Source organism: Mustela nigripes, chromosome 14 (genome assembly GCF_022355385.1).
Source record: "Mustela nigripes isolate SB6536 chromosome 14, MUSNIG.SB6536, whole genome shotgun sequence".
Taxonomy (NCBI): domain Eukaryota; kingdom Metazoa; phylum Chordata; class Mammalia; order Carnivora; family Mustelidae; genus Mustela; species Mustela nigripes.
This window is the reverse complement of record NC_081570.1, coordinates 77,696,238-77,724,120: the sequence shown is the minus strand read 5'-3', so window position 1 is coordinate 77,724,120 and position 27,883 is coordinate 77,696,238. Positions and strand designations below refer to the sequence as shown.

At 37.1% G+C, this 27,883-nt stretch overlaps 1 protein-coding gene across 2 annotated transcripts; it reads right to left on the bottom strand.

The window, feature by feature from the left end:
• On the bottom strand, nucleotides 1-27,424 carry CDC7 (cell division cycle 7). 2 transcript variants are annotated; one of them, XM_059375368.1, is made up of 12 exons: nucleotides 27,296-27,424; nucleotides 26,392-26,586; nucleotides 17,219-17,302; nucleotides 14,787-14,922; nucleotides 11,430-11,523; nucleotides 11,202-11,344; nucleotides 10,095-10,347; nucleotides 9,387-9,482; nucleotides 8,427-8,605; nucleotides 7,515-7,597; nucleotides 4,751-4,900; nucleotides 1-1,735 (listed from the first exon to the last, which is right to left on the bottom strand). In XM_059375368.1, exons 2-12 carry the CDS (start codon nucleotides 26,504-26,506, stop codon nucleotides 1,350-1,352), a joined length of 1,719 nt encoding a protein of 572 aa, XP_059231351.1. In that variant the 5' UTR covers nucleotides 26,507-26,586; nucleotides 27,296-27,424; the 3' UTR covers nucleotides 1-1,349. The 2 variants fall into 2 exon arrangements, with proteins under 2 accessions (XP_059231351.1, XP_059231352.1); XM_059375369.1 differs by having other exon boundaries at nucleotides 26,392-26,569.
• Between the last annotated feature and the right edge of the window lie 459 nt (nucleotides 27,425-27,883).

Genomic DNA, 27,883 nt, shown 5'->3' with positions numbered 1-27,883 from the left:
AAATATAAAAGAATAACTTTATTAAACATACAAATTCAAGAATATTCAAATTTTGTTTTTAAAGATACAGTATGAGAAGACGGAGCACATCAGCAGTAATGGTTTATGTATATACTATACTTACCAAATAGGGTAGGTAGACATTACTGACTTGAATGCATAAAATAACAAAATGTATGTTCTAGATCCCTAGAACATTTCTATACTCTGTATCTCTACTAAATGGGAAACTTCTCAGCAGATCCATACCCCCAGACTTACTTCCCACAGAAAGAATTTGATATATTGTCAATGATATCTATCATTTTGGAACGTAGTAATACATAAGCCTCCATCTCTGGCCCTCTTCTATTACGCCCACTTAATTCTCTTCCCAACACACTCAAGATTCTAGTAACCAATGTTCTCTGAGCAGAACCAATTTAGTTGTATAGGATGCAGAGATCCTGATGACACTACGCAGAGGAAAAAATCTCCAATAATATTCTCAAGGCTGTATTTACTTTTCCTTTTAACAGTTACCTAGTTACACCTAAGACGGTGAGAAAAAGAAAAGCATTTTGGACAATCAGTATTCACTTCGGCTCTGCAGCTTCCCTTTAAACAACCACTGTGCGCAGTGAGTTCCCAACTGTAAACATGTGCAATATTTAACAGAGCACCCAGAAACTTTGTGGAAAGCACCATGTTATTTCCAAGAAGAACGTGTTAGGTAAGAAAGAGAAGGTGGAAAAATCAAGAGAAAGCATTAAGAAAAAACATGTCAATTCGCACACAAAAAAATGCTTTAACAAAGTACTTTGAAAAATGGATAAATTAAATTCAGTTTTAACTGATATTACCCCCAACATCTTTTCATTGTTTTAGTGTTCGTAAGTGTAACATATGCCTTTAGAAGAGGGAATGATCTCCTTTACCTACAGAATGGTTAGAGCACCAGCACCAGGTTGAGTTTTCTAAAAGTACACAAAGCTCACAGTTTAAAGAAACCAATAGTCTTTTGACTCCTTTAGTCCTGATCACATCCTTTAATTTTAAGACTTACACCTCAAACTACTATATACTAGGATAAAACAGCTTCTTTTTCTGTATATGGCAGTGACAGGTAATTAGGGAAGCTAAAGATCTGATTCTACTTGGGTAGATCTAAGTCAAAGATCATATAGTTAGCCTGAAGAACTACCCCATGCATTTTAGGTAATCTTAATCCATATTTTAGAGTCTGCCAAAGAGCAAATACTAAGATTTTAAAATACTCATCCTGCCCTGGTCTCTAATTAAGAAGTTCTAGCTGTTACAAAGAACTCTTTTTCACCCTGTTTCAGCAAACATTATAAGAAGAATGAGAATCACAAACTCATATCTTTAAAAAAAGGGTGCAACAAAGCCTCTTCTGCTGTTATTCTTGAAGCTGGATTTAGATCGAGTAGTTTATCAAGCAGGTCATAAGCTTCATCAGGTACCTCATTCCAGCCTTGTAAATTGGTATCTGTATTCAGACTACCCCCACAGCCATTACTGTCCCCTTTATACAACAAATTTTCCGAGTGTTGAGGTGTTTGTGTAAGTTGAGAAGCTTTATGGTCAGTTGTCTCTGAAAAAGCTGGGTCACGAGACACAGGCCCTTGTATATCACTTGTTAATCTGGGAGTGTTAGAATCGATACCTCTGAGCTTCTCACAGAGTTTTCTCAAGTCTTGTGCTGGGACTTCCTTGCTACACAGTATTAATTTACCTAAAAAAGAAAAAAAATATGTATTTTATATTAGTTGAACATATCAGAAGTCTCTCTCATAAGAATCATGCAAGCTCCATAATGCACTTTGTGGATATATTCAAACTGTGTGTCAGAGCACCACATGCTAATATTTAAGCTGTGTTTTGTACAGCATAGTTGATGGTCAAATCATAAAGTGGGACATAGCAAGTAGAAAGCAGTGACTTACTAAGCTATGGAAGGACTCACCTGACTGCCCATCTCTTGAGCTTTACCACATCCTCCTCTCATTTGTCATCAGCTGTAGCTCCCATTCCCTCTCCTCCTTCCAAACTTCCAAATGCTTCTGGCTACATGGTTCCTATCTTTGCCTGCACTCCCCCATGTGCCTAGGATACTCCAACTTTTTTAAATCATCATTCAGCTTAAGAATTACCTCTGTGAGGCCTGATACTCAGAGTTGAACATTCTAAACTTGTTATACCTGTGAAAATTTGTACTTTTACTTTCACCGGCCTGTATTATAATTGTAGGTGTGTTTCACCTACTAAACTATAAATTCTCTGAAGATAGGGATTATTTAATTTACCTTTGAATCCCCAAAGCCTAGACAGTGTCTGGTACATAGGAAGATCTCAATTAATGTCTGCTGGACTAGACAAAAAAGCATTATTCAGCCTCTCATGTCATTGTTCAGATATCACAACCTTACAGATGCTGTCCTTGACCAATCTCTGAAATAGCTGAGCCCTCTTCTCTTCCTTTCCTTTTTTATTTTTCTCAATACTGCTCATTTGACAGATTCATCTCTCCCACTAGAATTTAAGCTCTAGATTCAATGACAGTACTTGGGCCACATAAAGTCCTGATCATGTTTTTGAAATAAGCAAACCAGATCTCAGTTTTTAAAAATGTGAATATTTTTCAAACAATTTCCTGACAGATTTATCAGACATGGGCAAAAACAAGCACACAAATAGGCAGTAGTGTATTATCTTGGCCTTCTATTTCCTTAGTAATGTGAGGGTGTCTGGGTGGCTCAGTGGGTTAAGATCTGACTTCAGCTCAGGTCATGATCTTAGGGTCCTGGGATTAAGCCCTGTGTGGGGCTCCCTGTTCAACTGGGAGTCTGTTTGAAATTCTCTCCCTCTGCCCCTCCCCCCCACTCTCTCTCAAATCTTTAAGAAATATATTTTGTTATAGACTATGTGTCAGGCATTTATTTTAGCTCAAGGTTTTTCTTCTGAATTTCTTTCACAGAACTCAACAAGTCCTTGATGACAATCCACAATGGGGCCACCTCTTGGAGCTGAAGACAGTGAGGTAGTTTATGCATAATAGAAGCAAAAGTACTCCCACTGCTAATCCCAAGCAAGTCATTTCTTTGGGTGCTAAAGGCTAATTATGACTACTGAAGTTTTGAGTCCTTCTGTATTCAGCCTAAAGCTATGGTAAGTTATGACTGAAAAAGCTGCGGCAGTTCTACCAATAAAACTGAGACAAGTACTACATGGCATTATTATTTTTCTAACATGAGGACAAGCATTACAATGATAAATCTTTAAAAGCCCTTGCCTGCTATCCTGACACTTACCCTGGAATGTTTTTGTATCACACGTTGTGCTTCCGTTATTGATCCTCATTATAATCTTGACTACAGAGAGGGGAGATTTAAGCTCTTCAACAAAATGTTTTGGTGTTCACTCTGATAAACTTCATGTTTATAATGTTCTCATGAAGTTATTCAACAGTAGATGAAAATTTTTCTCAATAAGTTGACAATAAACATGTGTAAGAATGTATAAGAATATAATTTCCATGGTTTCAATTTTGCCTTCCATTTATGGTCACTCTTCCTTTATATGTGTGTAGTATTTCACACTGTTACCTCAGATAAAATTTTCTTATACTAGGTGCAAGAAAGCTACAGGTTGTAGATTGAGTTTGCTGCAGAAACACTTTTTCATAAGCCTCTACCATGAAGGTTTCTTCACAACCACCACCAAGTTTTTCTGATGGGATCAGACCATAGTAATGGTGTCTAAGTAAGAGGCAATCATCTTAGAAATTGTTCTTGGTCAAAATCGCTTGTTTTTTCAGACAAGCCTGGACCTTCCTATGTATCATATTTTCTGAATCTTATTTTCTAGGAAGGAGTGGGGTGAGATAGGCATATATTTTTTTTTAAGTTTCTCAGATAATTCTGATCTGGACCCTTGATGGAAGACCTGCTGATCCTGGGGCTGGGCACAAAGCAGCCCAGCTACTTTTGAAGTGAGCTGCCTAAAATTTTGTATATATAGAAGATATATCTTGTGGTAGCATGTTGACTCAATCACAGCCACCCACTCTGGAAAACATTAACTGTCCTTGTACATGGAGAATAAATATAAGGTGAGCATTTGAGTTCAAGTCATAGAACAAGGCTGAGATAATTCTCAGGTGCCCTATGAAGTACACTGCATATCCCTGTCTTTGGAAGTGTAAGAACTTGGATAGCTAAGGAGATGACTTCCCATTGTCCAGTATAGGCTTACAATAGTAACTCCATAATAACTGCTCATTTTTCTTCATTGTTACCCTAACCCTAATGAACCTAACAACTAACACATTTTATTATCTTCTCTACTATGGTTCTTATTAAATTTCCTTGTTAGTATAGACTAAGATCACTTAAGTCAGGCCCAAGAACACCCAATGCTTAATAAATATATAATAAACAAATTAAAACATACTACTAAAAATATGTATATAATAAAGTCAAACCATAACCACAGGGAGTTATTCCATACTGTTTTAAGATTATAAAGTTGAATTTTAAATATTTAAGTAGCACTTTGTGCTTGTAAGATTAAATGATTATATAGAAGAAAAGTGACGAATTATTTTTTTACACAACGCAATTAATTTTAAAGCAACATAAATTTTGTGCAAACACAGAATATGTTTATTTGTAAAGAGAATTTCATAATAATTTGATTTATAGGAGATAATAAAGGCATCTGTTTTGTTCTAGAATATAAAACTGCTTACCAAAAGTTTTAGCAGCTTGGATAGTTTCCCTGGATCCACGAATTGTCATAATTTGAGCCAAAGCAGTTAAATCATCACTTGCTTTATAAAATGGATATCGCCCACTAAGCAAAGAAAGGAATATGACACCTGCAGACCACATGTCAATTGCTGTAACAGAAAACAAACTTTAAAAAAAAATCCCAAATCTGTAATTTTATCACCAGTAGTCAGTTTATATCAATGTTACATCCTTAGTTCTCAACTTTTGCTGTGCAAATTATCTTGAGCCTTACAAAAATTCTGATTCCCTGGCCCACTCAGAAACTCTGATTTAATTGTTCTGGAGTAGGGCTCAGGCATCAGTATTTTTTAAGTGCTTCAGATGCTATAGTGTGCTACCAGGACTGAGAAACCCTGGTCCAATTTCCTTAATACAAAATATAATGTATTCTCTCTTGAGCAACATGTTAATAAGTTTAAAGGATATTTCATCATTAGAAAACAATAAGTAGATATGTATTTTATAAGATCAAAAGAAACCCAAAATAGCTATGTAGGAAAAATCTGGATGCTCCTCAAGAATTACATACTTTAATCTTTAGAATTCTGGCAGTTAATATTAAGACCAGCCCAGGCTCATGTTGGGAAACTGTTTCTTTTAGGGACTTCTCTCCTAATTGTTGACCTTCTAGTATCACCAGGTTATTTGTTCTCTATTCCCTTGGCTGCCTTGGCTGTTTGATCACCTGCCTTTCTTTGTTTCTTCACCACCTCTGCCTCCTCCTCCAGCTTTCTCTCCAGGCCTTAAGGCTGAGGTTCCCCAGAGTTCCAATCTCTTCTTCCCCTGTATTCTCTCCCTGACTGGCTCCATCTGCCTCATGGCTTTAACCGTCTTTTCTGTACTGATGACACTCAACTGTCCTAGAATTCCATGAGCTTGACTTTTATTCTGTTGGACATTTCTGAGTCTCACAAATATCTGAAGCCAATTATGCCCCGATCCACCTTATCTTTCCTTGTAAACCGTTACTTATTTATTCTCCACCTTTGTTATTGATACCCATTCAAGTCCCCTAAGCTACAAATCTGATAAACATCCTGGGTGCTTTTTCCTTCACCACCCCAAACCCAAATCCCACATCCAATTATCTACCAAGTTCTACCTTTCCAATCCTTAACCTTTCTCTTCATTCCTATTAATGATGCTCTCATTCAGGCTTTCAGTATCTCTTACTTGAACCACCGTTAAGCCACCACTCTCCAAAACCTATCCTCTCTGTACACCTGCCAGAATGATCCAGTTAGAATATAATTAATACCATGTCTTTCCCTTTTATACAAATAATTTCCCAACACTTATAGTCCAAGCTGTTTAACATGTGTGATTTGACTTGTCCCCCAATTATTAGGTTTATTTCTCACCATTCTTTCACTTCTATCTTACATTCTAGCAACACTAAACTTACTGTTTCCTATATGACTAGACCTGTTTCTTGAGATCCTCTGCTCATATATCATTGCTAACCACCCACTACAATTTACATCTCTTCTCAGAGGTTCCCTCTTCTATAAAATTTCCTTCCATATTCCCTTCAGACAGGAATAGTTAGGTATCCCTCAAATACCTTGTATAATTTATAATTGTCCTCTACAAGTTATTATTGAGAGTAAGCAGCTATTTCAGTCCTTCTTTTTGTATCAGTAGCAAGTATAGAATACACACAATAGTTGAATGTATTTCTTTAAAGTCCATGAGCTAAGCCAGTGACAGCATTCATTTACTCAAGATTTTTCCTGGGTTTTGGCTCAATGGTAACTTTTGTAGATTTTTCCTTTTTCAAAACTTTAAAGCTACTGTACTACTTTTGCAATAACAAAAAAATAATTTTAATAATTAATAATTTTAATTAAGTAACACACATTCAAGTGTATCACAGAAGACTTTTGGGGTATTGGGACAAACAGATAAAATGCAGCCAAGTCTCAAGTTAGCAAAGACTACTAAACACAATTTTTCTTCCAAAACAAAATTCCTGGCAAAAATCATCTTATAGAACCTAGATGTCCATCAAAAGATGAATGGATAAAGAAAATGTGGTGTACACACACACACAATGGAATACTATGCAGCCATCAAAAGAAATGAAATCTTGCCATTTGTGACGACATGGATGGAGCTAGAGGGTATTATGCTTAGCGAAATAAGTCAGTCGGAGAAAGACAATTATCACATGATCTCCCTGATAGGAGGAAGTGGAGATGCAACGTGGGGGTTTGGGGGTAGGGAAAGAATAAATGAAAGAAGATGGGATCGGGAAAGAGACAAACCAGAAGAGATTCTTAATCTCAAAAAAAAAAACTGAGGGTTGCTGGGGAGAAGGGGGTAGGGAGAAGGTGGTGGGGTTATGGACATTGGGGAGGGTATGTGCTATGGTGAGTGCTGTGAAGTGTGTAAACCTGGCGATTCACAGACCTGTATCCCTGGGGCTAATAATACATAAAAAATTTTTAAAAAATTATTTAAAAAAATCATCTTGTAAACAGACAAGCAAGATATAATCTATAGGAAAAAATGTTATCAAGAAAAAGAAAAAAAACACAACACTAAGAGTAGAAATTTTGATTAACAGCATGATCTCAAAAATGGGACTACCACACTGTTAGAACCACTTATATAATTTATTAAAAGCAGAAAAATATTAGTATTAGTAAAACAAAGATCATAAAATATACCTGGGATAACCAATTCTTAATGGGGTTCTTCATTTCTAGTGCAACATACCTGTAGTTTGGTTGGGGCACTTTGTCAAAACCTCTGGTGCTCTGAATCCTGGTGTTCCTGCCCTAGGGGCAACCTGTTGCCGCCTTATGATGATGAAATAAGATTTTTCTAGTTATATTACAAGTTTAATTATTTAAGACCAAAAAGTAACATTTATATGTTACAGTAAATTCTGCCTTGATATCTATGCAAATAAAAGTTACTTATAAAGCAAATAATAATTCAGTGTGATGAAAATCCTAGGTTTTATTTCTACCTCTCCCCTCTACCCCACAAATTATCAGGCCTTATTCCAAAAAAATTTTAAGGTAACTTCCAGGTATAAAAATAGGTAGTAGATGATAAGGACCATAACAGGAAGACATAATACAACAGAATTGAATATAACAAAATTCAGAGGTAAAAAAATTCATTTGGGAGTGATATCAGAAATCTAAGTTTCTGATATACTTACTCTTATATACTTGGGTTAGCAGAGGTTCATGACAGCTCATGAAAACTTTGAAAGGAAGGGAGGAATTTATGGGGTTAAGAGTAGGAAGTGGGAGTGAGAGAGACACTCTATTTAGTTCTGGTTATTTCTACATGGGAATAAGGAAAGAAAACAGAAGATTAAATCAGCAAGATTCCAAAAGGTTCCCTTTTTTTTGGTCCCTAAGGTTCCAAAAAACTACCCCTGCTCCCACCAAAAATTATTGTGCCTATAAGAGCAAATGTGTTTTTCAAAGAGCATATAAATGTCAAATGAACAATATATGAAAATCGTTATCATTTGCTCTTCAAGGTACCTCTTCTGATCAGTGTCTGTGTTGTTCCTTTCCTCACACTAAATCAATTACCCACCAAAATCAATGCCGTTTCTACTCCTATCTGATAGCATGCTGATTTGATAGCACCATCGAAACACATTACCTTGAAAGGCAAATACTGCAAACTTTATCTGTTGCATAACAGTCACAGGTCAGGTTAGCTGGGCAAGAACTGGCAGTTTTCCTGATCACACCACTATTCGTAACTTTTGTAGAAACAGCCTTCTTTTTTGTTGCTAATTTTCTAGATAGTACATCCGCAGTCTTTGACTGCTTCATAAGCTGTAAAAGAAAAGTTTTATTTCCTATTTTCATGATACTTAACATGATACTTTCAAATGCCAGTATAATAAAACATAACAGTAGAAACATAACTTTCAGAACTGCCAAATGGGCTGTTGGATTTTAAGTTAACAGTTATCTATTAAAGTATTTAAGATCTTTTTAGGTTTTCCTGTTGAATAAACACATTAAAATTTACTAAATAGTCCTCAATTGATAATTACTTGACTTATACTTTATCACAACTTTTCCTTATGTTATTACAAAAGTATAACACAGTTAGGTTCTAGTGTCTAACTCCATTTCAGAACTATAAACTGCACAATTACATTGGCTAAAATCAGAGTTTTAATTTGTTGCTCATGCTATCTATCTGTTACAGGATATCTTAAGTCAATTTAAAACCATTTAACATTGATTACAATTTAGTAAACTTTACAAACGTTTTTATGCTATTAACTGTGTGTCAGAAAAGTGTTATTTATTAGGAGCTCACGTTCTAGCCAATGAGAGAAAAGGCCTAATATTCTAAATTTTCCTTTAGAAAAGAGTAACAACAGCCAGCTAACCAAAAATGATAAAAAATTTCACCAGAAAAGTTCAGGGGAAAAAATGGAGAAAATAAAAGTGTTGACAAGATGCTCAAAGCAGTAATACTGTCTGCCACAGCAAAGCTCTATTTTTTAAAAACTTAGTGATAATAAATACTAATCTACTAATCCCTAAATTCTCTTTAGTGTACGACTGACTGATGATTGCACTATTAAGCTATATTACTTACTTTCACTGCAGGGCTCTCATGTGAAATGGAGCTGTGTATATTGAAATTTCTTTCTCCAAAAACAGAGCGCTGGACAGAAAGGCCTACAGATCCCTCCTACAATACCAACAAAAACAAGGAAAATAAGGATTATATCTGTAACACTTTCTGCCAGCTGTACTCTGCCAGTTTTGAAAGAGTTAAGTGACATGAAACAAAAACAGCTGCATCCAAGTCATTCTCAGGCACCAAAACACTTCTGTGAAAGGAGAAAATAGTCTAGACAGAATTTTTAACACCCATACAATGTTATCATAATCCACAAATATAAGAACTAAAAAATTTAAAAACCACCTGCATGGATGTTACATTTTTGCTGTGCAGCTAAAATGGAGATAGACACTTCAGAATATTTCCCCTATAACTAATGTTTTCTTTTAAAAAGGATAATTAATCTGAACTTTATAACATGCAGGGAGAATTTATTTTCCATATTTGTTACATAACGTAATGACAGAGACATTATAAATCTACCAAGTAATTTCAGTTTTGAAATGGTAAAACAATCCATTATAAATCTGAGTGGAATCTAATCAATTTAATATGTAACAAATGTAAAAATAATTTTTTTGATTGCAAGTATTGTCTTGGTATTATATCTCCCTCTGTTGGATGAAGAAGTACATTTCTAAAACCTTATTAGTATTTGAGAAATAAAAGAGGCAGAACCTTTCCATCTTTTCCTTGTTTAATCTGACTTTGTGCATTTGTGTAGGGCCTTTTAACAGAAGTTTTCATGGTGGGCTGCTGATTCAATTCCTTAGGTGCTGCTGGGCCACTCAATGAAATCTTGTTTCCTGTGATTATATGGCATTTATTTTGTGAACAACTTTCCTGCTGAGCTTCAGACTGGACAAATTTAAGAAGCTCTATTTTCGTATCATGGGTTCCTTGAGCCAAACCAAAGTCTACCAACGCGTACCTAAGACAAAAGTAAGCATTTTTACTTTTTTGTAACAATCAAAGCTTAATAACATCATAATACACTCAATTCATATTTATACAAAAAGTTAATTCTTTACAGGATCAATTAAGAATTTATAACAATCTTGAAAAAAAAAACAAGAAAAATGAGTTTATCAACAAGCTAATGATTTAGCAATTAACTAGGCTTGAAAATTAAGGAATGATATATCCCATACACACAAAAAAATCTTTCTCCTCTTTTTCCAGTGGCCTATGCTAACAAGGCAGATAAGGACTACAGGACAAAAGCCCAATCCTTTGTTTCCTTACGATAGCAGAGATGACATCACAGTTGATAATGTTTAATTAAATAAACTTTAAAAAATGAATTAAAATCTTGGATTTAAAATTTGATTTAATTAAAGAAAGTTAAAGAGAAAACTCAGAAGTATAAAATTCAAGAAAAGAAGTTCTATTTCTATACTTCCTACCATACTCAGTATGACCCATTGTATACTGAACAGTATTAAAGTTAGGTCTTCAGCTTATAATGCCTCTATCAGTGTAAAAACACACACACACACAAACAACTTTAGTATTGAAACAGGAAATTAGCTATCATTGGGCAATCTTTCTAAGTTTCTTTTTGTTAAGTGCTATTTCTACTGAACCATGCTGTATCTAATATACACTGCTTTACCAATACAATTTTATCTTTTCTTTCACTGTATTTCCATTCCCCAACCACAATGAAAAATTGAAACAAACAAACAAAATCTGTGCATGCAGTATATTCTGTACCTCCAAGATGAACCGCATAGCACAAATTCATTCAAGCGTAATTATTTTCTGGTAACTTTTCATACTTACTTTTTCAGGCGCCTATTATATAAAAAATTGCTGGGTTTAACATCACGGTGAACAATACCAAACTGATGAATCCGTTTCAAAGCTTTAAAGAGATTAAACATATATTCCCGTACTTCTTGAAAGGAAAGAGAATTCAAAATGTCCTAAGATAAAGTTATGGATAAGGTCATAAAATTGTTTTCAATTCAATACTCAGCCAATAAAAATTCAGTTAGTATTAAAACCTACCAAAAAGGACTCATGCTCCAGATATGGCATAGCAATAACCACATGATCATTTTTCCTAAAGCAGTATTTAACTCCCATGACATTGTCTTGCCCCCTAGTGGAAAGATGCATAATGAACTTTAGAGGAAAGGTCAAATGAATTGAAATTTTATGCTCAGTTTCCTTAAATATGAAATTTTAGCAATGCATAAATAATGCTAGAAAACTACTTAAAACATGTTTAACTGACTAATACAAGCTAAAAAAAAAAGCACTAGTAATGAAGTTATTATAATTCAGACATGATATAAGTATAGTTTTAATTGGGGAAGTGATACAATGAGGACAACATGAATAATAAGAATACATTAACAAGCCTTAGTAGCCAATAAAATGATAATAGTAATAAGTTAATTAAAATATAGCTAGTATTTATTGAGCATTCACTATATGTCAAGCATTGATCTAAGTAAGCACTTCACATTTAACAACTAATTCACTTAATCCTCACAACAGCTCTATCACCTTTTGTACAGATAAGGAAATTGAGGGATAGGGAGGTTCAGGAACTTCCAAAGGACACTAAACTAGGAAGCATAGAGACAGCATTTGAATCTGGACAGTCTGCTCTAGATCTATACTCTTAACTGCTATGCTATATTGTATCATAAAAGATGAGGAAAATAGGATAAAGTTGACTTCCATGGTTCTGAGCCCTAAGAGTGAGACAACATGGATACCAACAGAATATATGGAAAAATCAGGAAAAGAAGCATTGAAAAACAAGACATCATTTTGATAAAAATTTCTAGATACGAAATCACATCTTTTTTGAGAATTGTGAGGTCAGTGACAGTACTTGTGGAGAAGTGATACCTAAAGCTCTGAAAATAATCTGAGAGAAGAGAAAATTCGAGTCTTGGAAAAGTCTCAAGTTGGAGGGTAAACCAAGGAAGGGGCAGAAGCCCACAAAGGAATGTCATCCAGATGAGGAGTTTTAAATGAAGTAGTAATCAGTATGAAGGTCATGAGAATAAGGACTGAGGGAAGTCTTTTAGTTTGGCAGAAGAGGAATTAACTGGTAATTTTTCAGAGAGCAATTTAAGTGGAAGGGAAGAGGCCAAACAGGACTTAAGAGAAAATAGGATACAATGGATGCAGAACATAAAATTTGCCTGAAATATGTGGCAAAGAAAAGAAGAAAAACCAGTGTGGGAGCTAGAAAGGAAGCAAGATCAGATAAAGACCTTTTTTTAGCATGCACTTTTTTGAAGTACATGGAAAGGAAAAATGGTAGAGAAAATATTTAAAATATGGAAAAAGGAACAATTTTATTCAAGTGACTAGAACGGATGTAATTATGCTTTAGAGAGACCATCTCATCCTCCTATTTTCTCTAATAAAGGGAGGGGTGAAACAAAGAAATTGGCTTGTCCATTCATCCAAAAAAATATTTAGTGGGCACAGTCATTTGGCAGACACTATGTTAGATATTAGGAATGGGAAGTTGAATTAAAATGAACATTCCTGCCCTCATGGAGTTTATTATCTAATGAACAGTAACATAATAAAATAACATAAGACAGATTACAAGGTTTTTGAAAGAGATCAAAAGATGCTGTGACAATAACATATAAGTGAATCTGATTTAATTCAGAAGACATCTTTGTTTTTCTGTTTAAGTAGGCTGCAGGCCTAGAGTGGAGCTCAATGCAAGGCCTGAACTCAGGACCCCTGAGATCAAGACCTGAGGAGAAATCAAGAGTCGGATGCTTAATTGAGCCACTTGGGTGCCCCTAAGAAGAAGACATCTTTTAAGTGGTGCCACTCTTGCTCAGATCAGAAAGAAGAGAGGTCAGCATGCAAAAACTGGGAGAGGTCTTACTGGGGGACAGTATGGACAGTGACACTAAAAGAAGAAGGCTTGAGACAAATTTGAGGAAGTCAAGAAACTAGAGCACAGAGAGGGAGGTGGGAAAGTGGCATGTGATAAGGCTGAATTTTTGTTTTTGTTTTGTTTTGTTTTGTTTTGTTTTAAGGAAAACCACTGGAGGATTTTAAGTGATGGAACTAACAGTATATGGTTTATATACATAATATAAATTTTTATATTTAAAGATCACTCTGCTGTTTTCTAACAATGGGATTCAGAGGGAAAGAGAAGAAGCAGGCTATTTTAGCAATCTAGGCTTGGTCTGAGATAGTGGTTCAGAGGACAGGAAAATATGGATGGGTTTTTATAGATATATTTTGGAGGTAAAATGGCCAAGACCAAATGATGGATTCGGAGATGAGCTGATGAAAACAGACTGTTGCAACAGGGGTTTTGGGGTAGCCAAAGGAATATTAAAATTTAGTTTACAGAATATTAGGTTTGAGATATTTATTAGGTACTCAAGTACCTAGTCAAGTCAAATCAGGTGGGTATATACAAAACTGCAGGTAAGAGGTCTGAGGCAAGATATATACTTATGGGAATCATTACCATACTCTTAAAGCCACATGGAAATACAAACTACCTAGAGAAGGGTCCTGAGCAAGAAAGCCCAAGAGCAGGCACTCCAACATTTAGATGTCAGGTAGAGAGGAAGAACTGGCAAAAGGATATTGAAAATGAAAAGCCAAATAAAGTAGGAAGAAAAACAAGAGCATGTGGCAGTACAGAAGTCAAATAAAATACGTTAAACATTGCCTACATTCATGGCAATAGAAAAAGAAAACTGCCAAAAAGGAAGTCATGGTTGACTCTATCTAAAGTAACTTCAGGTTAGCACAGAGGACAGCAGACACTGTGAGTAGGGAAGGTAGGGTGTGTAAGTGAAAACAGTGTATGTAGTCATTTTTGGGAAGTCTGGCTGAGGGGGGGAAGCAAAGACATGACGGAAGCAGCTGGAAGAGGGATGGCAGTACAGGGACATAGGAGATACTAGATCATGTACCTTTGTTGATAGGAATGACCTAGAAGAGAGAGATCAATGAGAAAGACATGCCAGATGTTTCTGTTCAAAATAAAAGTATGAAATGAGGCTTTAAATATAAAAATTTGTATTATGTATATAAATCATAAACAGAGGAGATATGAAATATGAATTCCCTATATTTTAAAAAATATCTAGACCATGGCTTATGATTTGGCAGGAAGATTAGAAAAAGTGGTAAGAGAATAGGAAATCAAGCTGAGCCTCAAGGGTAATCCACTCTAAAAATACAATTTAATTAACCATCCCAACGTTAGAGGAAAAATGCTACCAAACTGGAAACACTTGATTGAAAGATGTTCAACTCATGGGTAATCTCATCATCTCTGCTAGATATCCCTTTAAAAATCTGAAAAATTATATACAGCCAGTTCAATTAAAATATTTTTAAGTTACATACCCAGCCACTGTGAGGCACTGAAGTTCAGCTGCAATTCTTATAGGATGACTTGTTGGAATTAAGTGTTTTAGAGCAATTTTCTCTTCAGGTCCTATTTGTAACCGTGCTGTAGCCAAATAAACAGAGCTAAAAGTGCCTGTAAAACAATTTATTAAATTTTTCAATATTTGGTTTTGATGCTAAAATAGATTTTAAAAACTGTTTGGAACCCAGAAAACTATCCTAATCTATTCATTAATATATTTAATGATATTAAACATTTAGAGTAACAACATTTATAAATACAACTAACTTTCAATTTTTAATAAATTCTTAACTGTGCTCAGTTCTTTATAGGGTATATTAATTTACCAAAGATCTATAGTAAATCTGTTTGCCTGGGTTTAAAAAAAAATATTCTCATGGTCACAATCCAAGGTAATGAGTATTTTTCTGTAATACTGTCACTTGAAATTATTTTCTTACAGAAATGTTAATAGTCTTCAGGGGAAAAACCCTACAACACCTAGGCTTTTAAATTCAGCATTAAACTAAGCAGAAAACATAAAAGAGTTGGTGGCCAGTTAAATTTGAGAAATACAGAGTTAAAACAAACTGATATATTTGTTTACTACAAAAATTTCCAGAGCTTTTTTTTTTAAAAGATTTTATTTATTTGGCAGACAGAGATCACAAGTAGGCAAAGAAGCAGGCAGGATGGGTTGGGAAACAGGCTCCCTGCTGAGCAAAGAGCCAGATGCGGGGCTCGATCCCAGAACCCGGAGATCATGACCCGAGCCAAAGGCAGAGGCTTTAACCCACTGAGCCACCCAGGCGCCCCCAGAGCTTTAAATGTGTTTTAAATACATCATGAATAACCAAAAGGGAGCTTATATATACATTTTCCAAACTTATTTAGCCTTGGAACACCCTCCTTCCCTTCCCCCTCCAAGAATAGCTATCAGTTTGTTAAGAGGACACCAGCGGATTCCAGAACAGAGTTTTTTGTTTTTGTTTTTAAAGATTCTACTTATTTGAGAAAGAAAAAGCATAAGCAGGGGGAGCAGCTGGCAGAGAGAGGGAGAAGAAGGTTCTCCACTGAGCTCAATGCAGGGCTCCATCTTGGGACTCTGGGATCATGACCTGAGCCGAAGGAAGATGCATAACCACCTGAGCCATCCAGGCAACGCTGGAACAGTTTTTTGAACACTAAGTCAGAACACACTGGGATTCAGTACCAGATCAGGCTCTCATTGGGGAGTCTGCTTCTCCCTCTTCCTCAGCCCCTCCCCTCTGCTCATGCTCTTTCTCTCTCAAATAAATAAAATATATATTTTTTTAATTTCTAAAAAAAAAAAAAAAAAGAGTAAGGAAAAGATGTAAAGCTCTACTTCTTACATCACAAATCATCTCCTCTTCTAATTCTTCTGCCCCCAATGACCCAGCCCTTTCTTGTCTGACACTTTGCATTGTGAAAAGCAAACAAGTAAACGGAAGGTTTTTTGTTTTTAACTATTTAAGTATTTCTCAATATAGCCACCAAAACCTTCTATTATCTTTTACTTTCTCATTCACTTCACATTTGATAAATTCACCCTTCATTCAGTCAACAGGACTACAAGTCTCTCAAGGACATTTATGTTAATACTGACCTTTTTTTTTCTTTATTTGGTGGGGGGAGGGGAGGAAAAGAGAATTTCAAGCAGACTCCCCACTGAACATGGAGCCTGATGCAGGGCTCAATCCCTCAACCCTGAGATCATCATGACCTGATCCAAAACCAAGAGTTGGACACTTAACAAACTAAGCCACTGAGGCACCCTATACTGATTATTGTATAAATATCATAATACTTTATTTTCATCTATTTTGCCACCTTAGGTTTCATACATGTTTCAATGTAGGGTTCAACCTAACTATAATGGAGAAAAGGAAAAAGAGCTGACTTCCCTTGATCGAATTCCTCCATATGAATTTATAATTTCTCATTTTTAATAATTATTGATATATTAGTATATTGATACTTTTAATGGTATAACCACATAAAGATTAAAATAGGACTGTTCATTTTACTGTAAATACTTACTCTTTCACACTTTCTAGGGAAAAAGAAACCTGATATCATAATTAGTAATAAGACCATGGTCTTAAAAGTTTAAAAAGCATGTATTTTTCAGGGGTGCCTGGGTGACTCAGTGGGTTAAGCCTCTGCCTTCAGCTCAGGTCATGATCTCAGGGTCCTGGGATTGAGGCCTGCGTCAGGCTCTCTGCTCAGGAGGGAGCCTGCTCCCCTCCCCCACCCCGCCTACTTGTGATTTCTCTATCAAATAAATAAAATCTTTGGGGAAAAAAAACATATACTTTTCAATAGGAAATACTAATGAAAAATCAAGATTATGCAAAGGAAAATGTAAGGAAAAGAAACTTATAAATAAAGTAGATCTCTATATTACCTTCTCCAATTTTGTCCTTAATCTTAAACAGATTACCAAGCTGTGGTACAGCTTCATAAAGCTTCTCAATATCTTTTTTAACACCTATCACGGAAGAAGAATTTGTAGTTATAATTAATGAGAGTATATTTTATACTTTTAAGTCAAAATAAACTCAATGAAATAAATTCTAAAACAAAATTAAATTACAAATTAAAAAACTATGATAAATCTCAAAATCATGATAAAAATATTTAAAACCCTGTTAGATTACTATCACACACACACCTCTTGAACAAATAGATAAAACTGGTAAGTTCCAGAATCACACACACCAAATTTGTATTAGTTTTGAATTACACACTAGCAGATACATTGTCACTGCACAGAGTACAACACAATAAAGAAGCTAAATTAAAAAAATAAACAATCTGTCTTGCAATCACTAGATGGCATGACAAAGACACAATGTAATCTTCTTGAAAACTTTCTCTCCCCCAAAGACACAAAATGTTACACACTTGGGAAAGTTTTATATATTGAATATTCACAGTGTATCTTCAGAGAGAAATATCCACTAAAGCTCTCAGGAATGTTGGAAATATTTTTAAAGAACTATCCCAATATCAATAGTATCCTCTATCCTTGAGAGCAAATACAATACATGGCTACTTTTAAATAAAAGTTCTTTATAAAAACATACATGGTTAAAATAAGGACAGGCAGTAATACCAGTTGTGATAAACTACTGGATATAAAAGAAAACTACATACTTAAGAGTCATAGGATTTTATTACAATATCTAAGCCAACCATCAGCTACCTTTTCAGTTATAATAATAATCTGAATAGTGTACATAACGGTTTAAGACATTTTCAAACCATTTTCACATATATTATCTTTTTAGATCTTCAAAATAGCACTGAGAACAGGAATTATCCTGATTTTCAGATCAGAAAACCCTACTCAGGGAAGTGAAATCATCTGGCCATATAACAAACACTATAAAAATGCTCAGCAATGTGTAAAAAAAATTTGGTGCAACCCTCTTCACTAGGAGCTCAGTCTACTGGAAAGAACAGATTTTAAAAGCTGAATATAAGACAGTAATTGTAATAATAGAGGAATGCAATATATTACTAGTTAGAAGGAAGGGGAGGGGAACAAATGCATCTGAAGGTACCAGGAAGCTCCACGTGACAGTTAAGCTATGTTTTTAAGCACTCACCAAGTGAAAAAAATGGATGAGGCATTTTAGGACCCTGTATGCAAGGAACTATGTATGTAAAGATACGGATTATTTTGAGGGGAGAGGTGGATAAGGCAAGTAATGACATTCAGTGTGGCTACAGCAGGGAAAAACAGAGAATGCAAGTGAAGCCATGGAAAATTTTTAAGCAGGAAGATGGTAAGTAGAGGACAAATTTGAGGGGGAGGAACAACAAGAAGAGCTTTTAGAAACTAGGGGTACCTGGATGGCTCAGTTAAGGGGCTGCATTTGGCTTAGGTCATGATCCAGGTTCCTGGGATCAAGTCCCAGCTGGGCTGGGGATTCTGCTTCTCCCTTTCCCAGAGCCACTCTCTTGTGTGAGTATGTGTATGACATGCACAAACTCACTCTCTCAAAAGAATTTTTAAAAAATACAGCTGGAACTATTTAACAGGCCAAGAAGATTTAGTCTAGTATTCTTTCCACTATATCAATCCATATAAGAATTATTTCCCATCTACTTCATAGGTGAAGTGGAGAAGCTTCATGGGTTTCCAATATAAGAGGCAAGAATGTACCCACAATTACATGTATCCGTTTTGGAGATGGGAGGCCTAAATTAAAATCCTGGCTCCAATATTTAACAGGCAATATGACCTTCCTTGAGCATACAGCTGACCACTTTGAGCCTTAGTCTCCTTATCTACAAAAAAGGGGTAATAACTGTACCCATGCTAATGAGATACTGTGAGGATCAGATGAAATAATATACATAAGAGAAACTTTTAACACGATGCCTAGCACATAGTAAATATTAAATAAAAGACAGTGGTAATCTTATTGTTGTAATTATTGTTGGTTTTTTTTTTTTTTAAGATTTTTATTTACTTATTTGACAGACAGAGATCACAAGTAGGCAGAGAGGCAGGCAGAGAGAGGAGGAAGCAGGCTCCCTGCTGAGCAGAGAGCCCGATTCGGGGCTCGATCCCAGGACCCTGGGATCATGACCTGAGCTGAAGGCAGAGGCTTTAACCCACTGAGCCACCCAGGCGTCCCTGTAATTATTGTTATTAACATTATTTCTTTAGCACTTTTTAAAAAAAGATTTTATTTATTTGACAGATCACAAGTAGGCAGAGATCTTTAGCACTTTTGCTTTTATTATTCCCTCTACTTGAAATCTTCTCCCCATATAATTTCATGTGACTGGCTCAATGGTCAGTCTTCTCTGATATCCTACTTAAAATAACATTCCTCTTATTACTCACATTACGCGGCTTATTGTCTTTAGAGTACTTATCCAGTATAAAATCATCCTGTTTGCTAGAATATAACAAGAATATAAGCTCCGGGCGCCTGGGTGGCTCAGTGGGTTAAGCCGCTGCCTTCGGCTCAGGTCATGATCTCAGGGTCCTGGGATCGAGCCCCGCATCGGACTCTCTGCTCGGCAGGGAGCCTGCTTCCTCCTCTCTCTCTGCCTGCCTCTCTGCCTACTTGTGATCTCTCTCTGTCAAATAAATAAATAAAATCTTAAAAAAAAAAAAAAGAATATAAGCTCCATCAGTAGCTCCCTATTTGTGTAATTTACCATGGTACATTCAGCTCCTAGTTAGAAGTGCCTGGCATGTTTGTTCAATGAATGAATTATTACTATCATTATGGGCATTTAGAGATAACTGTAGGGGGGAAAAAAAACAGTACCGAAAGTTGGGAAGTTACAAAAGAGTGAAGCCAAAGACAGTAGCAGCTACTTCACTATCAGCTACAACACTACTTCACTCTAAAAACCAAAACCAAGGCCTGGGGGGAAAAAGACAGCTTTCTAGCAGTCATAGTTGCCACAGTCAATTACAATCTTTCCTAATGAGTGTCAATTCCAAGCAGCTTCAAATTCCAGTGTTAGAGGAAAGGTACCATGAAAGATACTAAAATGATATGTTCAATTTTATATATTTCCTTGATTTCGAAGCACAATTTTTAAAACTGAAAAAATCAGGATGCAACCTACAGTTGTCAGCCAGCATCAACAAAACAGGTATCAATACCTTAAAGAAAATCCAAGAAATCACAAAGGAGCATTCACATTTAACCCTTAAGCACGAATGGTCATGGGGAGAAGTGGTAAAGGTGGTGAAGTAGAAAGCAAACGTAGGCCAACTCCACGTAAGTGGGCTCTTACGAGTCCATTAACAATGGCTTTTAAAAAAAATAAACTCTTCAAAGAAATTCTGCAACACTAATGTACAGAGGACAATATTGTGAGGGAGGAAAAGAGGATGTTAGTGAGTCTGAGTACTACAACTGATTCAGAAGAGAAAGATATGAAATGTTTCCCTTTTTAAGTATGTACCAGAGATACACAGTTATTGGTCTCATTAGATCTAAAAGAACTCTTTCAAAAAGTATAAAATAAAAAATTCTAGGTGATAAGAAAAGCATTGAGTCAGTATAACCGGCAGCATTTCTGAGCAGTATATTAAAAGGTATATCTGACAATCAATGATATTTATATATTATGAAATATGTTAAGAAGCCTATTTGTAGGGGTGCCTGGGTGACTCAGTCAGTTGGGCATCTGCCTTTGGCTTGGGTCATGATCCCAGGCTCCTAGGTTCGAGCCCCACGATGGACTCCCTGCTCATTTTGGGGTTTGCTTCTCCCTCTCCTCTCTCTGCCCCTCCCCCTGCGCTCTCTCTCTCAAATAAATAAAATCTTAAAAAAAAAGAAGCCTGTTTCTAATCTTCTTATTACTAAGCATATTAAAGTGTGTGCATGTTTTGTTGTTTGTGTATTTATGACTGGTAACACCAAAACTTTTGAAGTAGTATGATACAGAGTTGTGCTGTCTACTAGTTTCATGTGACTTTAAATTTAAGCTAAAATTTTAAAAATTAAAAATTTCCTCACTCTAGCCACAGGTGACAACAGGCATTTCCATTATCACAAAAGATACTACTGGCGTGCTGATATAGAAGAAAGCCTAAATTCAACTCTTATTACTAAACCACATTAATGTCCAGTTTCTGAACCTGCAAATCAAAGAGGTCAGATTAGACAAACTTTACTTCCAAGTCTATGAGTTCCATATTTTGGAACTTCCTTCTGTTGCAGCTTGAGCTGGCACTCAGTAGTAGAGATGCTGGTTCACTATTAGAAATCAACAGAGAGGGAAGCCCGAGTGGCTCAGTTGTTAAGCATCTGCCTTCAGCTCAGGTCATGATCCTAGAGTCATGGGCATGATGGGCATGATCCCAGGGTACTGAGAATGAGCACAACATTGGGCTCCCTGCTTGGTGGGAAGCCTGCGTCTCCCTCTCCCACCCTCCCTGCTTGTGTTCTCTTTCTCTCTCTCTCTCTCTGTGTCAAATATATAAGTTTAAAAAATCTTAAAAAAAATAATCAGAGAGGGGCACCTGGGTGGCTCAGTGGGTTAAAGCCTCTGCCTTCAGCTCAGGTCATGATCCCAGAGTCCTGGGATCGAGCCCCACGTCGGGCTCTCTGCTCAGTGGGGAGCCTGCTTCCTCCTCTCTTTCTCTGCCTGCCTCTCTGTCTACTTGTAATCTCTGCCTGTCAAATAAATAAATAAAATCTTTAAAAAAAATCAGCAGAGAAAAATATAAGGAACTACTGTAATGCACAAGCCACTCACTTGCATACCACTTCCATACCACTCACTACTAATTAGCTGTGTACTCACCTATCGTTACAAAATTCAAAATATACTTAGTTTTCTGTCACCACACAACAGTAAAACTTTCTGACAACCAAACAATGCAAAATTCTCAATTCTAAAGTGGACTTGAGGGTAAACAGCAGAAGAGAGCATTAGTGTTAAACAGTGGAAAATACTACTAAAGGCAGAGATGAATGAATACATACTTTGAGGATTACCGTAAGACTGTGAAAAGTCTACAAGCCAAAAAATTAAATGTCTATATTTTAAACATAAAGGTCTAGCCTCTGTTTTGAATTTCTTTTTTTTTTTTTAAGATTTTATTTACGTATTTGACAGACAGAGATCACAAGTAGGCAGAGAGAGAGGAGGAAGCAGGCTCCCCGCTTAGCAGAGAGCCCGACGTGGGGCTCGATGCCATGACCCTGACTGAGATCATGACCTGAGCCGAAGGCAGAGGCTTTAACCCACTGAGCCACCCAGGCGCCCGAATTTCTTTTTTTTTAAGATTTTATTTATTTGACACAGAGAGATCACAAGTAGGCAGAGCAATAGGCAGAGAGGGGGGAAGCAGGCTCCCTCCTGAGCAAAGCACCTGATGCAGGGCTTGATCCCAGGATTCTGAGATCATGACCTGAGCTGAAGGCAGAGGCCCAACCCACTGAGCCACCCAGGTGCCCCCTGTTTTAGAATTTTTCGTAAAATTTTTTTTCCTGCTACTTAATATATCCAAGTGGCTTTAATACAGCCACTATACTCACTGTTTTCATCATTGCTGGCCTGTATTATCTATTTGTAACACAGAGTGATCCTGTGAGAGCTAAGTCACCATGTCACTATTTTGCTCAAACTCACGAATAGCTTCATAACTTGCTTCATATAAAAGCCAAGGAATATCTCCTCTCCTCATACCTCTCTGCCATCACTTCCACTATCCTCCAGCTTCCACTCACAAGGACCTCCTTGCTCCTCCTAAATGCTAGACACACTCCCACCTCAGGGCCTTCTCTCTTGCTGTCTCCTCTGCCAGGAATACTCTCCCCCAGATATCTACATAGCTCACTTTTTTTTTTTTTTTTTTTACCACCTTTAAGTCTTAGTTCAAATGTCTTCTCTGACAAATTACACTTATTAAAATCACAATCTCCAACTCCAACATTCCCTATCTCCACTTCCCTTCTTATTTTCTTTACAATGTTAACCACTTTTGAATATTTTATTATCTATCTTTCCCCTAGACTGAGGGCATTGATTTTTGTTATGCATTGATTTATCCCAGCACCTTAGAAAGTAATTGCATGTAATAAACATTTAATATTCCTCATATAAATGAAATGTTTTAAATTACTTACCAAGGAGTAAAACTGACACACTAGGAATATATGTGATGCCTCTTCTGGAGCTTCAGGTAATCCCTGACTTACATCTCTTAAACTAGGAAGATCATTTTAGGAACTAGGAAGATCAATTTAATCCAAACTGAGGCAGTCTTGAGAGTGAAAAGGGCCACTAATAATAATGACAGTGTGACAACAGGCATAAACTGGATCTGTCCCAGGCAAATCATATGGCAACTACAACCTATTTTAGTAGTATGAGCTAAGAGCATCCACATAACACACCAAATGCATGCCTTATGGTACAGCTCCACAATACAGAGGAAAATAAACATTTGATACAATATTATGCCCAGTACTTTGTTCGTTGCAGCATTTTTCTTAATAGGTAAAAATGGAAAACAATCCAAAACTTCAACTAAAAAGGTAATTAAATCATAGCATACTACACAATGAAACATCAGGCAGTCAATTTAAATCAAGCTATAGATTTAGTAATGTAAGAAATGTTCAAGTTATATATTCCTAAGTAAAAAATAAAGATTAGAAATAAGTTGGTTACAGTCCTAATTTATTTTTTTCTTAAATATACCTCCGTATGCACAGAAAGACTAAAGGATTGTAATAAAATGCCTACAGTGGCAATATCTGTACAGTGGGATATGATTTCCTTATTTTGGCCTTCTCTACTTTCTAAATTTTCTTCAATAAGCTATAAAATCTTTTATCAAAAAAAAAAAAAAAAGCTATAAAAAGCTGACAAAATCCCAAAACAAGGGATCATGTTAATTCATCCATTACACTATGTATTTTACTTTATATCCTTGCATTAAGCCATTCACTGGGGGCACATGGGTGGCTCTGGGACACCTGGGCACCTTTCTTCGGCTCAGGTCAAGATCTAGGGTCCTGGGATAGAACCACGAGTCTGGCTCCCTGCTCAGTGGGGAGTCTGCTTCTCACTCTGTCCCTCCCCTGCTTGTGCCCTCTCTTTCAGATGAATAAATAACATCTTTAAAAGAAAATAAACCACTTATTCAAGTATTTTCAAACACCTACTATGTGCTAGACACTATCAGGTTCTGGGACTACAAAGATACATAAAAAGTTCCCACTTTTTCAAAAGTTATTCCATCAAGGGAAAGTAAATCATATTAGATCATGAGACAGTTATGGGCCTGGATCTCATCAGCTTTACTCCTGACGGAAGTTGTTTTTGATATAACCTTAGCTTTTACTGAGTCATTAGAAAAAAGGTACGACTAAAATTTCAGCATGTCTTATGAATTATCAAAGGTACTGCTTATAAGGTTCAATGTTCTGATACATAAAAGCCACAAAACTTTAGAAATTTAGAACAAAATTCATCTTTCTTTATTTCCCAAATTTTCAGAGTATTAGAACAGTAGCTTTCACTTGAACATAATACTAGAACCAAGTCAGATTCATCTGTTCACACACTCTGTCTAATGTACAACATATACCAGGAGCTGCTTAATATACTGCCTTCGAGGAGCTTACAGTATAACTAAAAAGAAAAAACACAGAATGCTAAAAAAATACAAAAATTATAATACAATGACTCTATTGCATTATATGTCCAATGACAAGAGGGGAAAGCTGAATTGTGAAGAACAGGAAAAATGGAAGAGAGGCAGCATTCATGAAAGTGGATGAAGTGGCATTTTTTTTTTAATTTTATTTTTATTTACTTGACAGAGAGAGACCACAAGTAGACAGAGAGGCAGGCAGAGAGAGGAAGGGAAACAGGCTCCCCGCCTAGCAAAGAGCCCGATGTGGGGCTCGATCCCAGGACCCTGAGATCATGACCCGAGCCGAAGGCAGAGGCTTTAACCCACTGAGCCACTCAAGGGCCTCTGAAGTAGCATTTTAAGATTATTCTAGTAGCAGTGTACCAGATGAACTGGAGAATGGAAAAGAAGTGAAAGCAGGCAATTTAGATAAGAAACCTCCCTGCAATTCAGGAGCAAAGTATAAGGGAACGAATCACTGTGGTGGATGTGGGAATGGAAAGAAGCAATGCCATATATATTGAAAGAAGATAAAGCTGGGTAACCGGATATGGGGAGCAAATACAAATCACACAGGTAACTGGAGTAATAGTGGCTTTCATCACCAAAAATAGGGACATCAGAAAAGGTACTCATTTTGACACCAAAGAAGAGTTTAGTTTCAGTCAAAAAGCAAAAGCAACTGATGTCATTTCTTCTAGGGTATTGTTAAGGTCTATTTTGTAGTGGGTAAGTATATATCATGAATAGAAAGTCAAAGCTAGTATCTTTGGGACAAGCATTAAATATGCTTAAAACAAAGATGGAAAAGAAGATTTCACTATCTTTAAGGAAAAAGAAAAATGGTCACCTGGAACTCCGCTATTTAACAAGTATTTATTAAATGCCTATTATGTCCCAGGCACTACTAAAGCAGGAATGAAGGTGCATATTTTAGTGTACAAAATCAAGCATTGTTTGTTCCCCTCCTCCTCACTTCAGGGTTTGGATCAGGGTCAGACAACACTTCATAATGTACACAGAGAAACAGTGCTTTACTATTGCTAAACCATTTATTTTTGTCAGTGAATTCTCCTTTTCAATCCTTTAACTGAAAAATCCCTCCAATGTTGACTTCTAAATCCAAGTTTAATGCAATATGGTGAGTAGAGATAAGAACACATGCCTAGGAGCAAAAAATTCTAGTCTGGGGATCAACAAACTGTGTTCTTGGATGATCACCAATATTCAGACCGTAGCAACTTCATCTGTAAAATGACAAAGATGGTCTATAATCCTAAACAGCAATCCAGTCCTAAATCTAGATCTTAGGATGTTTTACTGATTTATAAAATGCTCCCCTATAAATATACAACTCACTTTACCATTCAGGAAGTTCTCTTTCAAAAAATAATCGAAATCACAGAACTGTTGCCTGCACATCCTTGGAATTAAACACATACCTGGTAGTTTAAAATTCTGCTCAGGTTTTTTTAACGAGCCATCAGCCTGAACCTGGTCACGCTGGAGAGAAAAAGCCATTGGTTCATCCATCTCAATCCCCAAAGACGCCTCCATCACAAAACAACTGGGATGCAAAATGCCAGCTAAGGGGTCATGTCCACAGAGGGAACAAAGCAGCTGTGAAAATTAGAATACTGGAGAAGATGAGAGGTTTAAATCACACACTGAACCGAGCACTAAAAAATGCCACTGTCCCCAAGGGGCAAACATTTAAAAGTGCACCATATGTTTAAATACCCAAAGGTGGGAAACCTGCGGGCCACTTCTCAGGATTCCATTTGCTTCACTTTCACTTTCCAGAAACACAAGCAGAGGGAACAAGGGGAAAGCGTCCGAGTCAGGTGAGCCGCCTCGGCGGCCGGCGGTGGAGGAAAGGGTGCTGGTGGGAACTGGGGCGGCTGCCAGTCCCGGCACAAGCCAGGCGGAGAAAGGGGGAGCAGGGACGGGTTGGGCTAGGCCTTGTGGGGAGAGCGGTTTGACCTGAGGGAGGAAATCGTTGGACAACTCAAAGGGAGCGCCAGGCGGCTCGTCCAAGGCCCCACGCAAGCTGATGGAGAACTGGTCCGATACAGGCCACGAGCGCCGGGCAAAGGAAAAAAGGGAATGAATGGGATCCCTGTAGGAGCACCGGCCGCGAGCTCAGCAGGGAAGGACCTTCCTCCCTCGGACTCGAGAGCGAACGGGATGCTTAGTGCGCAGGCGCAGGACTTTCCCGCCGTGGGTCAGCGGGATCCGAAAGGGGTGGGGGCTTTACTGCGCTGCTACAAGACCGAAGTCACAACCCAGAATTCGTTTCTAATCCCTCACAATCCCGCGCCATGGAACAAACCGTCGGAAACTCACAGTTTAAGGGAATACGACTTCTGTGGCTCCCCAGGTGCCTGGGTCGCCGCCTCCAAGAGCTCCCCACCTAGAGAGTCTGCCAAACGCGCCTGCGCAACACTTCCCGCCTGGCCGCTTCTGGTTGCTCATGCGCACTGTAAAATCCTCGGAGTCGCGGAATCTGCTCCTGGGCGCTTGCGCAAGAGGGCTAGGTATCTTCCCCTAGGCGGTGGTTGGCTAAAAGAGCGGTTACAGATATAAAGCCCGGGAATAATTCTTTGCTTAAAAAAAAAAAAAAAAATAGTGAACCGTAAGGTTAAGGATCCAGCACTATCTTCAGGAAAGATAATTCAGAGACAGAAGGGTCTCAGGTTCTAGAAGTTCTAGCGTATCCTGACGTACCGTGGCATCTCAAGACACTGGGCACTCTATGGGTAAAAGATGGTCACTTTCCTGACCCCCTGCTTTCCCCTTCTTTTTGCTGAGTGCCCCACTAAATTAAAACAAACAAAAAATGCAACTGCTGGTTGTTTATGATTTTGTTGCTGAAATGAGCCATTTCAGCGACATTCAAACATTCATTCATATTGAGCCCATTGCTGTGAGGCA

What these genes read in the sequence shown, in the direction of transcription:
- CDC7 (XM_059375368.1), bottom strand. Translation starts at nt 26,506, where the DNA reads ATGGAGGCGTCTTTGGGGATTGAGATGGATGAACCAATGGCTTTTTCT. An exon ending in TATAATAGGCGCCTGAAAAA is followed by an intron (nt 10,348 to 11,201) that starts GTAAGTATGAAA and finishes CTTTTGTCTTAG; the next exon opens with GTACGCGTTGGTAGACTTTG. An exon ending in GTGCCCCAACCAAACTACAG is followed by an intron (nt 4,901 to 7,514) that starts GTATGTTGCACT and finishes TTTCTGTTACAG; the next exon opens with CAATTGACATGTGGTCTGCA.